We start from the raw sequence: 13,199 nt of genomic DNA, 5'->3' as shown, positions 1-13,199 counted from the left end.
CGCCAGCTCTACCATTTTTGCCGAAGCAAAAAAAACAACAACTTTTTTTTTAAAAGCTGCTTGGACTCCCGCCTGACAAAGCAAAAGCCGCACACCCCCACTTTGGAGGCCACTGCTCTATACTCCAAAACTCACACCTCTGAGTGACACAGTGAGCAATGGTCTCAAGTTGCAGTGGAGGAGGTCTAGGGTGGATATTAGGAAACACTATTTCACTAGGAGGGTGGTGAAGCACTGGAATGGGTTACCTAGGGAGGTGGTGGAGTCTCCTTTGAGGTTTTTAAGGCCTGGCTTGACAAAGCCCTGGCTGGGATGATTTAGTTGGGGTTGGTCCTGCTTTCATAGACTATTAGGGTTGGAAGGGACCTGAGGAGGTCATCTAGTCCAACCCCCTGCTCAAGGCAGGACCAATCCCCAGACAGATTTTTACCCCAGTTCCCTAAATGGCCCCCACAAGGATTCACAACCCTGGGTTTAGCAGGCCAATGCTCAAACCACGGGGGGAATAGCCCAGTGAACAGGGGGTTGGACTAGATACCTCCTGAGGTCCCTTCCAACCCTGAGATTCTAGGATACTGACCTAACCCCCAGAGTAGTAAGTGCTGTGTGGACAGGAGCTCCTGCCCCCGGGAGAGTGGAGTACCTACGCCCATGGGAGCTGCTCTACCCTGGCTGTGGTAGCATCTTCGCCAAGTGCTCCCGGGCACAACTGCACCACATGGGGCTATAGGCTATGGGGAAGTGGGGTCCAGCCCTGGCCCTTGTCCCGGGAGATCAGCGCCGCCCAGCAACCGGGGAGGCAGCAGAAGGGGGGGCGGAGGTGGGGCGCTGTGCCGGGGGAGGGGCCCAGGAGTCCCCCAGTGCAGGGCGCAGGGGCCGCCGCTCCCCTTGTCAGTGCAATGGACGTGGTCGCAGGCAGGGCCGCTCAGCGGGCGGCACCCCGCCACGGTGCCCGGGCGCAGGCCAGGGGGGCTGGGGGCTCTGCGGGACTATCACGGGGTGGGAGGAGCGGGGGCCGGGCCTGCCCACCCCTCGCAGGGCCTATCGCCCCGAACCCGGCCGCCCTTGCCTGGCCTCCCTTGACCCCCGTGCTCCGCGCACAGGCCTGGCGCGAGGCCGTGTTGACGCAGAGACCGGCTCTCCAGCTGATTGGGTCGGGGCTGGGGGCTCGAAGCTACTCGAGAGTCGGGGGGGGCGGGGCCAGGCCACATTCCCTGGTCACGTGGCGCGTTTCTGCCGAGCCGCCACCCGGGGAGGGGAGGGGGCGAGGCGGGGCCCTGGCGTCCAGGTCACGTGCCGCTACTGGCCGGCACACGCGCACGCGCAGAGCGGGGGATGTCGGGCTGGGCCGGCGATGGCCGAGGAGGAGGGTGCCGGGCCCGGCTCCTGTCAGCGGGCGCGAGCGGCCATGGCGCGGGTGAGTTGCCGCCCCTCCCCCCCCGCGGGGCCGGGTCGGGCCGCTGAGTGGCCGAGCGCCCCGCGCCGGGCCTGCGCTGGGGGGCAGGTTAGCGCCTGTGGGTGCTGGGTGAGCCCCGCCCCCCTTGCCGCGGCCGCCGTTCCTGGCCCCGCGCCCAGCCCCTGCCTTGGGTCCAGGGGGAGCGTTGGCAGCGCGCGCTGGGGCTCGAACGGCGAGCCGCGCGGGCCCCGCCCTCCCGCTGGAGGGAGCCGCTGCTCCGGCGCGCGGGCAACGAACGGGCAGCGCCGCCGGGCGCGGAGCGCGAGTCTCTGGGCAGGGTCAGGCGCCGGGCCTGGCCTCGGGATCCAGGCGGGAGCAGCCTGGTACGAGAGACCTGTCGTAATGTCCGTGATTTCAGCCGCGGCCGGTGCTTCAGGCTGGGTCTGCCTCGCGCGCTCGCCTGCGCCCCATGGCCAGGGGGTGGGGAGGGGCAGGAAGGACTCTTCTCCCAGGTGGCCTTGTTGGGGGGGTTTCACCTTCGCCCCCAGCTAGGGGGACCAGAGGTCCCGATTTTATAGGGACAGTCCTGATTGGGGGGGGCTTTTTCTTATATAGGTTCCTATTACCCCCCCACCCCGTCCCGATTTTTCACACTTGCTGTCTGGTCACCCTATCCCGAGCGAGTGGGTGCGGGCCACTTGCCAGGCCGGTGTGGCTAGATCTCAGTCCGGGGCAGTGGCGCACCTCCGTCTCTCCTGTTCTCTGTGTTGGCGTGTCATTGGCTGTATGACTTTGATTTGGGGGGCATTGATCAAGTGGAAAGCCTCCATTTAAATCATTATATTTTTGAATAACTGAAGTACAAATGGAAAAGTTTATTTTTGAAAGAAAGGCATGTTCTCACTGGTTGATAACATGCTTTAATGGTCTTCGCTTTCAACTAAGTTACACTAGATTTGTTACATCTTTTTGCACCTAGGAGGGCACACTATAATTGTACACTTATTTAAGCTATTATATAGCTTAGTATTTCCAGAGTAGTATTTGTTGTACATTTTTAGTATATTAGAAAATGGTGAATGATATATTGCTTATTTACCAGACAATTAACTTTTCCCCCATGGTTTGTGTCAAGCTGAAGTAGAAGGGTAACTGGAATTTAAATACACAAAAAGCGTATAAAATTTATTTTTTATTTAAAAAAACAACAACCTTAAATGTTTGGATACATAAATTTCTCATCAAAACATGTTTCACATTTACAACTAAATGATTTATTAAACAGAGGGATTAACTGTAGTCAGTGAACTAAACTGATTATTTCAGGCCAGCCTGCAAAAACTTTCAAATATGCTTAAGTGAAAGTGACTGGAGCTTAAGTTCCTTCTTGCCTAAGGCTATGGGAGAGTGTCTCCTGCCAACATAGCGCCGCCCACAGTGGTGTTTCTGTCATTGTAACATATGTCGGTCCGAGGGGGGAGTTTTTCACACCCCTGAGCAACCTAAATTTTACTGACCAAAGGTTTTTTCCCTCAAAAAGCATTTTATCAATAAAATCCGATTTAAATTAAAAAAATCCGATTTTTTTTTTTTAATCATTGATTTTTATCCACCCTGACCCTGAAAAGCGGAAGTAGGGCTTGTCTACACAATGCAGCTTTTAGTGACAAGGCTGTGTCGACACAGCCTTGTCGCTAAAAGTCACCATGTGTAAATGCTCTTTTTCGGTACTTTGTCAGCACTTTTGCTGACAAAATACCTGTTGAGAGCACTCCTCCCAACAAAATCGCATTCACGCTGCCACTTGCGTAGGCAAAACTTTTGTCTTTCGCGGGGGGGGGGCTTTTTAAAAGTACCTTTGAAAGATAAAAATTTTGTCGAGCACTTCAGTGTGGACAAGCCCATATAGACAGCCCTTTATCACCAGGAGCCCGCTCCCGCGATAAAGCTACCACTGCTCGTTCGGGGTGGTGTTGTATTTTGTCGTTTTATTGCCGGGAGAACTCTCCCCTGGTGCTAAAGCGTGTCTACACTGCCCACATCAGAGCGTGGCTGTGCTGTAACGTGGGCAGTGTAGACATACCCATAGAAAGTAAAAATGCCTTGGGAACAAAGCTGAAGCTGAATGAGTCTCTTTTTATTGTTCTAGCTGATTGAATTGTAACAAAGCAAACAGCATACCAGGAGAAAAGTAAATTAGACTTTTACAGTTCTTTGATGACTTAATCTGCAATGTTAACACAGACTTTTAAAATGAGTTTTATGTTGATTGTGCCCCTTTAAAGAATGAACATAAAGAAAACAAGGTAATTAAAAGAAAACATCCTTTGCTTGGTGAAAGTAGAGAACTTTAAAAAGCTCTCAACTGGGAGTGAATGCCAAGGAAAATTACAAGCACAAGAAAAACCTGCTTAGGAGTTGGCTCAACCTTTTTTTCCCTGGGAGGTACTACTGTTCTAAATTTAGATCCTATTCTAAGCTGCTTCCGTGCTTCAGACCAGTGGTCCTCGAACTTTTTTTTTTTTGCATGGGGTCCCTAAAACCATCTGTTTCTTGTGACAACCCACCAAAAGGCTCTAAAGGATTATAAAAAGCAACAGAGGGTCTTAAAGGTGCCACAGGACCCTCTGTTGCTTTTTACAGATTCAGACTAACACAGCTACCCCTCTGATACTTAAAGGATTATAGTAACTGCAAGAAATTGCACTGGGGTGTGGTGTGGTTGGACATCTCCTTTCTGTGTTCCACCTTCTACCAGCACTTAGGAGTACAGTACAGGCATCATCACTTCAGGGGATTGTGTGAGCAGCTGTGCGTCCTCTTAAAAGTGCTCCTTCTCTAGCTGAGGGCTGGTAGGTGGTGAAGAGTGAGGAGCCCCATTGCATGGGTTGGAGTGGTAGGGAAGTAGGCAGCATATGGGAGCGAACTCTGGATCCTACCTATGCCTGGGGGAATTCTGCACCAAAAAATTAAATATTCTGCACATAATATTTTAAAATAATAACACAATATAATCACACCAGTTTCAATTATTTTGGTAATTTATTTCAAAATACCTGTCAGCAAGTACATCTGTAACAATACAGACAATGAAAAAGATTCAGGAAATGTTTTTTGTCAAATAGATTCCTTATTAGGCATATAAATACAGAACTTTGAGTAATTCATTTAAACTGCAATACATAACCGTATTTGCTGCCCCTCAGAAGCAATGCAAAGGCTTGGGGGAGCCAGGGGTAACGGAGGAGCTGAGGGAGAGGGAAGGAGCCTGGGAGTGAGCCTGGATGGTTGTTGGGTGTGGGTGGGAGAAGTATGGAACAGGTTATTTTGGGGGGCAGGGAGGGATTGTTAGGGTGCCTCCCCCATGCAGACCCTGGCTGACCCATAGCCTCTCCCATTCAGTCAGGCATATCTGTCCCTGTACCCCCTTGTGTCCTTGCACCCCCTCCCATCTGTCCCCATGTGTCCCTGTGCTTCCTCCCCATCCCCATGTGTTCCTGCACCCCATGTGTCTCTGTGCCCCCACTCAGCCCCTCCTTCCCCCATGTGTCCCTCCACCCCTCCCCCATGTCTCTGTGCCCTCACTCAGCCATCCCCCTGTCCCCATGTGGCCCAGCGCCTCCACTCTCATTCAGCCCCTGCCCCAGTCTCCCCACCCAGCCCCACACTGTCTCCTCCCGTCCATATCCCCTATCTCCTGACCTGGCCCCACAGGCATGATGCTGCCAGGCAGGCAACCTCTTCTCTTCCATATTGGCAGTTCTAGTGCCACAGCAGCCCCTGTTGGGCAAAAGGTGTAACTGCAGCAACTTTCCCACCGAAGTTACTTTCTGCAGAGGAAAAAAAATTACACATGACACATTAATTATGCGTGCATGCAGTGATGCAGAATTTCCCCAGGAGTAATCTTACCCTGAGAGATTGTATAGCTTTAATAATTTCTTTAGGTTTCTCAATCACTGTTGTGTGACCCAGCTGGTATTCCCTCCCAACTCACTTTGGGTCATACCTCATGGAGTGAGAATTCCTGCTTTAGACTGTCAATAAATATGTTCTTTGTCAACACAAAAAGTATTTTTCATCCTGAGCAGGCTTATTTTAATAAACCTGTATGGCTGAGAAAGGTAGCTGTAAAGTATGACTTTACCAGTTTTTTCATAGTTACTTTTCAGAGCAATGTCTTAATTAATGGACCTGCTCTCTGTGTATATTCATTGTTGTTTCTGCTTAATTGTCTATCGTATTTACTACTTTTTACTTCTATTAGCCCTGCAGAGCCAATAGAGCTCTGAAAGAGTTATCTCTGGATTCTGTTGCAGTTTTCACATCAACAAAATTAATTGAGTTCAAACTGCAGAATCTTTATTGAGGAGTGTGCTAGGGAGAGCTGAGTTTGACTTTCAGACTAAGTTTGCAGATCTAGCTATTGGTGTTGAATTGGGATTTCTTGTAGTGGCTTGGTTAGCCAATGATTTCTTTGGTGACTACAACTCTTGCTCCAGAATCTAACATTTATTTTAAAAATAAAATCTTTAGCCTTTAGTAGCTGTGAAAGTAATCTTCAAATGTAAACCAGTGTATAGTTAAGTCTGCCTGATCAGAAACAGTTATAAGGGAAGTCTGAATTGTCCCTATTCATTTAAAGGGAGATTTAACTCTGAAGCCTAAAAACTTAAATGTCATCATAGTTAACTATTTCACTTTGATCAAAGCATGTAATAAGTAAAGGGACATTCTTATGAGGCTCTAGCCAATCTGAGTGGCATTCCACTTTAGCATCTTTAGTGGGTGGAATTTTGGTTATGAGAAGATTTTCAGAAAGTGTCACCATTTATTTCTCTCTTCTCTCCTTCCTCCCCCCACCCCACCATTCAACATCCAGTTGGCATTTAGAAAACAATTCTGTTTGCAAATTTAGGCAATTTGATACAAAAATCAGTGAGACAATGCCATTTTTAGAGTCAGTTTTTGGAGTAGAACCAGGCTTTAACATTCATGTAAGTTCTGCCATGTACTAGTTACTAGTTGAGTTTGTCTTGTCAGCAGTTTGCAGCAGTGTCCTCCCTGTATGATTGCTTGTTTACATTTACACATTTTTATCTTCTGATATGGCTTTGAACTAACAAATCCCAGTGTTATCCACCTCTGCCTTTCCTGCCTTTACATGGTTTAGTCCTCTTTGCACCAAAATAATAAATGTAATAGACTATATATTTTCTCACAAGGGTCTCTACTACTCGGGTAAAAAAAGCTACAATATGACCAGCTAACACAAATTCAGAGGTCTTAGTCTGCATCTACGTGTGTGTTATTAGGGCTTTTCAGTCACATTAAACTAAAATGATTGAAAGAGGTACCCTTTTTGCTTTTATGGACAAGTCCCTAAAGACCTCAGACCTGGAGAAGTGGATAATGCAGGGAATTAGGGAACAAGTTACTTGTAGACCAACTAGTTCAGATCAGTCCCAAACGGGTATTAGCCGAAAGTTACCAAAGGTGGCTCCTGAGTGACCTATATGGAATGATTTGGTTGTCTCAGTCAAATTCCTAATGAACATGTGGCCAAATTTAAACAAACAAAAATTAAAAAGCCCTTGCCATTATAAGTGGAACTCTTGTAGTTGGTCTTAGCAGAGAGACCAAGGCCAGATCTACAGTAAAGACTTCTGCTGGCATAGCTATAATTGGTCAGAGCTGTGACCCCTGACAACACAGATGTGCTGGCAGACACTCCTAGTGTAGATGCAGTTATACTATCAAAACTGTGCTTTTATTGGTACAGCTTGTTTTGTTCAGGGGGGTGTTTTTACTATACTGGTACAAGTTGCCGCTCTGCCAGTAAAGCTGTGTCCACAGTAGGAATACTTTGCCTGTATAGTTTATAGGTATTCCTGTACTGGTAATGTGCTTCCTGTGGAAGGCCTGGTCCACACTAACCCCCCACTTCGAACTAAGATACGCAACTTCAGCTACGTTAATAACGTAGCTGAAGTCGAAGTACCTTAGTTCGAACTTACCGCGGGTCCAGACGCGGCAGGCAGGCTCCCCCGTCGACTCCGCGTACTCATCTCACGGAGCAGGAGTACCGGCGTCGATGGCGAGCACTTCCGGGATCGATCCCAGAAGATCGATTGCTTACCGCCGGACCCGGAGGTAAGTATAGACGTACCCTAAGACTAAAGACATGGAGACTGAACTACATTTTCACCTCTAGAAATGAGGCGTGGTGGTGTGCGTGGAAGTCTGCAGTACTGCTACTCCGGTTGTTAATTAGATGTTTTAGGTACAGGTCATCAAAACCCACTTTCTGATTGGTGATGTCATGTTCACTTACTAACTTACCATATTGACAGGTTTCAGAGTAGCAGCCGTGTTAGTCTGTATCCGCAAAAAGAACAGGAGTACTTGTGGCACCTTAGAGACTAACAAATTTATTAGAGCATAAGCTTTCGTGGGCCTCATCTCCAAAAGTCAGGAAGATTCCTAATCTTTCACCATTGTCATGTTAAATAGGTACAAAAAGGTAAAAGGCAATGGGATGCAAAGTATCCCCTTCGCAGTTCCCTCACCCTACTGTTGTTTGTGTAGCCCAGTGGGAGAACACTGAGCTGACATTCTGAGGTCTGGGTTCTGGCCTGCTGGGTGACCTTGTTTCCCCATCTGTAAAATGGGGATGATAAGGATGCTTATCTCCTTTTTAAAGTGCTTTAAGATCTACTGATGAGAAAAGCTTTCTATAAGAGTTGGGTGGTGTTATAACAGCTGTAGGGATTTACAGGCATAGGCAACAAAGGCGCAAACCAAAGCTTATATTTCTCCCTAATCCTCAAGGACTATATCCCTGGCAATAAAGTTAAACTGAAAAGTAGCCTGGCAATAAAGTTTAACTCAGGGGTGGGCAAACTATGGCTCAAGGGACTGTCCTGCCCGGCCCCTGAGCTCCTCCCCTGCTGTCCCCTCTCCCCCGCAGCCTCAGCTCACTCGCTCCGCTGCCGGCACAGTGCTCTCGGCGGGGCTGTGAGCTCCTGGGGCAGCGCAGCTGTAGAGCCCGGCCTGACCCGGTCTCTGTGCTGCGTCATGGTGGCGGCGGTGGCAGCGTGGCTCGGCTCCAGCCGGGCAGCGCGGCTGTAGTGCTGCCAGCCACCAGTGCTCCAGACAGCGCGGTAAGGGGGCACGGAGCAGGGGGGGTTGGATAGAGGGCAGGGGAGTTCGGGGTGGTGGTCAGGGGGCGGGGGTGTGGATAGTGGTCGGGGGGAAATGGGGTGAATGGGGGCAGGGGTTCCCGGGGGCAGTCGGGGGACAGGGAGAAGGGGTGGTTGGATGGGGCAGGGGTCCCGGGGGGGGCCCATCAGGAATGAGAGGAGGGGTTGGATGGGGCGTCGGGAGTCCGGGGGCAGTCGGGACAGGGAGCGGGGGTGTGTGGATTGGGCAGGGGTCCCAGAAGGGCCGTCAGGGAACGGGGGGGGGGTTGGATGGGGCAGGAGTCCCGGGGGAGGGGGGGCAGATGGGAGGTGGGGGCTGGGCCACGACCCTCTCCCCTAACGGGCCCTCCATACAATTTACGAAACCTGATGTGGCCCTCAGGCCAAAAAGTTTGCCTGCCCCTGGTTTAACTGAAAAGTAGCCTAGGTACTTCTGAGCACTATTGGAGGAAGTGGCAGGTTACTTCTAAAGTACTGCTGCAGGCAGATATTTATCATAAAGACTTCAAAGGAAACTCTCCTCTTCCCATGAGGCCCGGCTTTGGTAATAACAAGTGCTTGAGAGACAGCTGGCATGCTTTTTGGTTAAACTTAACAAGGGTGAGGTGGATAAAGTATAGTTCCACACTGCTCCTTACCTCATGAATTCAGCTGCTTTGCAGGCAGCAATTTGTGGCCTATATAAATTTGGCTCTTTGTTTACATTTTTTTCAATAGAAAATGAGGATTGAAATGACTGGACCACAGACTGCTACTGATGGTGCATTTGGTGTTAAGCTGCCTAAGGCCTTGTCTACACACAGTTTTATTCCAGTTTAATTATTTCAGGAAGGGGTATAATTTTTCTACTAAAATAGTTAAATTGGTATAACCCTAGTTATGGATGCAGTTGTATCTGTTATAGCTTATTCCCCTTCTTTATAGGAATAGCTACATTGGTATAAGGCACCTTTATGCAGATTTAACTAAATTGACCTACTGACACTATACCAGGATAGTTAAAGCCGTTCAGCCCCCTGGTATAGATGTAGTTATACTGGTATTAAAGTGCTTACATAGTAGTATGATACTTACCTCCTTTGTAAAGTGCCTTGAGATTTACTGATGCAAAGTGCTTATGTAAGAGCTAGATATTAGTATTTCTGTACAGGAAGGGGAGTAAACTATACTGTATAACTGCATCCACAGTAGGGCTTTTACTGGTATAACTACTTTAAAAAATCACACCCCTAACCAAAAATAATTACACTGGTGAAACTTTTAAATGTAAATCAGGTTCAGATCAGTTGTTGGCTGTGGTTATTTAGGGTTTCCCATGCATCCTGCCTACCACACATAGGCTGGCAGTGACTGCACTTATGGAAATGACCCCATATGCTCATGCCTTCTGATGGAGAATGCAAAGCAGAGTAGGCTTTAGAGTTTAGACACCTTTAAATATCTCCTTTTAGAAGTCTGAGCTATATTTAACTATTCTGGAACTGAATGAAATTCCCAAACAATATAGCCTAAGATCAGATGTTAAAGAAAGGAAAAAAATTATATTAAAACCAAACGCAAATAATATATTTGGGTCTAAGACTCCCTAGCTTTTCTCAGGTAGGTCACAAAACTTTGAAATTGCAGATATTTAGAACTCTCTGTAGATAATACTTGTATTAAGAACTCACTTTTGTCCCAGTTCTTCTCTGACCTTTAACAGGACAATATGTGCGCCTAGGATTGATTAATTGTAATTCTGGAGTCAGCTCTTTTATACTTACTTGGCTATGCTATAATACCAGGTATGCAGACATAGTTACTTAAATTATCTTACCATTTTGACAAGCCACATTTGAATTTATGGCTTGGTTAAGTGGGATAACTTCTCCCCTCCCATCTCCAAACCCATTGTATGTTCAGGTTGCATTCAGAATTTTATAGAATGCTGTTTCTCTGTGTAATCGGGTTGTGTGGGTTTTTATTTCCCATCCCTTAATGCATCTCACACTTACCAAAAAGATCTTTCAAAATTGTACACTCAGCATTGATTCAGATTCCTTCCCACCCATCCCATTATATTTTTGTGATGTTCTGCCTTTGGATAAAACCATGTAGGTTGCTAATTGACATCTGTCCAACTGCTTACTTTCCCTGAGTTAAGTTGTTATAATGTAGACAGTTCTTTAGAGATTATGCCCATATTTTCTATAGTTTGTGATCTATAATTTCTACTCCATAGCAAATGTGTTCTTTACAGATAAGGTTTGGTCTGTTACAGGGTCATGTAAAATATGAGTCTGAATAGTCAAGATGACTTGTAATAGCAAGTTTAAAAAAACACAAACTTTCACTGATTTGTTTTGTATCAACAATTGTCAAAATTACTAATGTGGAGTGTAGGAACCTTAACTTCTGAATTTACTAACTTCCACTTACATTTTCAGCTTTCACATGGCACTAAATATGCTACTTTGTTTTAAAAGTGATTTCTGTGTATAACTTTTTGCATTTAATCAACAAAAAAGTTTCCTGCTTTTTTTACCCTTTCTTGTGTCAGTTAGCTGAACCATGTATAAATCTTTCAGTTCTTTGAGAGCTGTAATGCAGCCACTGAAACCACTTGTACATGTATGAGCTCTCAAATGTGGGATTTATCATTCTAGTCCACTGAATTTTTATGGAATTGCTTGAAGACCTTGTGCATGCAAAGGACTTATAAACATGAATTAAAAAAAAAGCGGGGTTCTGTGCAGCTTTGTTCATGTTCTCCTTTACCTTCTTGATGTAGGAGAGGACAACACTCGTATGAAGAAAGAAAGAGCAGTATGATGGATTCAGAAGATCTTGTCATAACAAGTTCAAAGCAAGATATTGCTCATCACATTGTAAAAGTTAGCTCAGGTAAACATTACTTTTGTGGATATTGTGCAGCCTTCACCAATATAGCAATCACCTTTCCCATCCAGAAGGTCCTCTTTCGACAACAACTGTATGGAGTGAGATTAAGGGAGGCAGTATATCAGTTACAGAAAGATGGAATCCGAAACCTGTACCGTGGACTCCTCCCTCCATTAATGCAGAAAACTACAACTCTTGCCCTGATGTTTGGCTTGTATGAGGATTTCTCCTCCCTGCTCCAGAGGCACACAAATGCACCTGAACTTGTGACTTGCAGTGTGGCAGCAGTGCTTGCAGGAACATCAGAAGCTCTTCTTACACCTTTTGAGCGGGTCCAGACTTTGCTTCAGGACTACAAACATCATGACAGATTTACAAACACTTACCAGGCTTTCAGGGTGCTAAAAGACTATGGAATTAAAGAATATTATCGGGGTTTGGTACCTATTCTGATCCGAAATGGACCGAGTAATGTACTCTTTTTTGGCCTGCGAGGACCCATCAAGCAGTGTCTTCCCGAAGCAACTTCTTATAGTGCTCATTTGGTCAATGACTTTATCTGTGGAGGGCTGTTAGGTGCCATGTTGGGATTCTTGTTTTTCCCAATTAATGTTGTAAAAGCTCGCATGCAGTCTCAAATTGGTGGGGAATTTCAGTCTTTTCCAAAAGTTTTCATGAAGATTTGGCTGGAACGTGATAGAAAACTGACGCATCTTTTCAGAGGAGCCCATCTGAATTACCATCGCTCTATTATATCCTGGGGCATAATCAATGCAACATATGAATTCTTGCTTAAGTTATTATGAAAAATGTTACCTTCTATGAAGTCTCTCTGCTCAGTTGGGTATTGGCACATTGAGGTCACTTATTTCCTAGGATCAAATTTGTCATAATCAGACCTGTTCATGAATAACACTGAAATTTGGAGAGTTTAATTGCAAAATGGTGGTTACATTTCGGTAGGGAGAGAAGTAATTTTTACCAGTGCCTGCTTAGTCTGAAAGTTAATTACACTCAATCTTATTAATTGTCTTCAATCTTTATGGGGTGAAAGTTGGCATTGTGTTTAGATCTTAATTTAAGAAAAATTGGTTTGTTCAAAAGTGCTCTCTTTATTAAAGTATTTAGATGCTGGAAGGTGAATTCAGCCATACCTAAATAAACTAATTGAAACTTAATTTCTATTTAAATGTTGGCTTGGGCCTAGAAACTTACTCCAGGTCACCCTCAACCTTTCTTAACACTCCTGGTGATCAAAACTATGCTTGATTGTGCACTTTGTGGAATATGAAAGTGAGGGAGGCTGACAAAAGCTGTTTAGTTTTCCTACTTGGTAAACTTGGGAGGTTTGATGTACCTGATGCAGTTGTTGTAAGAGTACTCTGAACTCCCATAATGTTTCAGGTTTCCCAGGTATCTTTACTGTTTGAAACCAGACTGCCAACTTTGAATGAGGATGGTGTTACTTCTCAACTAAGCCTACATGAATTGTTTTTGCTGGTCTCCTAATATGAATGCCATCTTGTCAAGCAACATAAGGTAGCTACTAAGGCTATGTCTACAATGCACTTTTTTAACCGTTTTTTACTGACAAAAACCACTGGTGTGGATAGTGCTTTGTCGGCGGGAGACAAAGCTACTGCCCCTCGTTGGAGGTGGTTTTATTTTGCCAGCAGGAGAGCTCTCTCCTGCCGGCAAAGAGTGGCTACACCAGGGACCTT

General features: G+C 46.2%; 1 protein-coding gene across 1 annotated transcript; it reads left to right on the top strand.

Annotated features, from left to right (window-relative positions):
- Positions 1–1,344: 1,344 nt before the first annotated feature.
- On the top strand, positions 1,345–12,284 carry SLC25A51 (solute carrier family 25 member 51). Its single transcript, XM_065406658.1, has 2 exons — positions 1,345–1,417; positions 11,369–12,284. The coding sequence occupies exon 2, from the start codon at positions 11,406–11,408 to the stop codon at positions 12,282–12,284; it is 879 nt and encodes a 292-aa protein (XP_065262730.1). The 5' UTR covers positions 1,345–1,417; positions 11,369–11,405.
- The last annotated feature ends 915 nt before the right edge of the window (positions 12,285–13,199 follow it).

This window comes from Emys orbicularis, chromosome 6, assembly GCF_028017835.1.
Source record: "Emys orbicularis isolate rEmyOrb1 chromosome 6, rEmyOrb1.hap1, whole genome shotgun sequence".
NCBI lineage: Eukaryota > Metazoa > Chordata > Testudines > Emydidae > Emys > Emys orbicularis.
The sequence above is the reverse complement of the archived record's forward strand: the minus strand, read 5'-3'. Positions and strand labels throughout refer to the sequence as shown.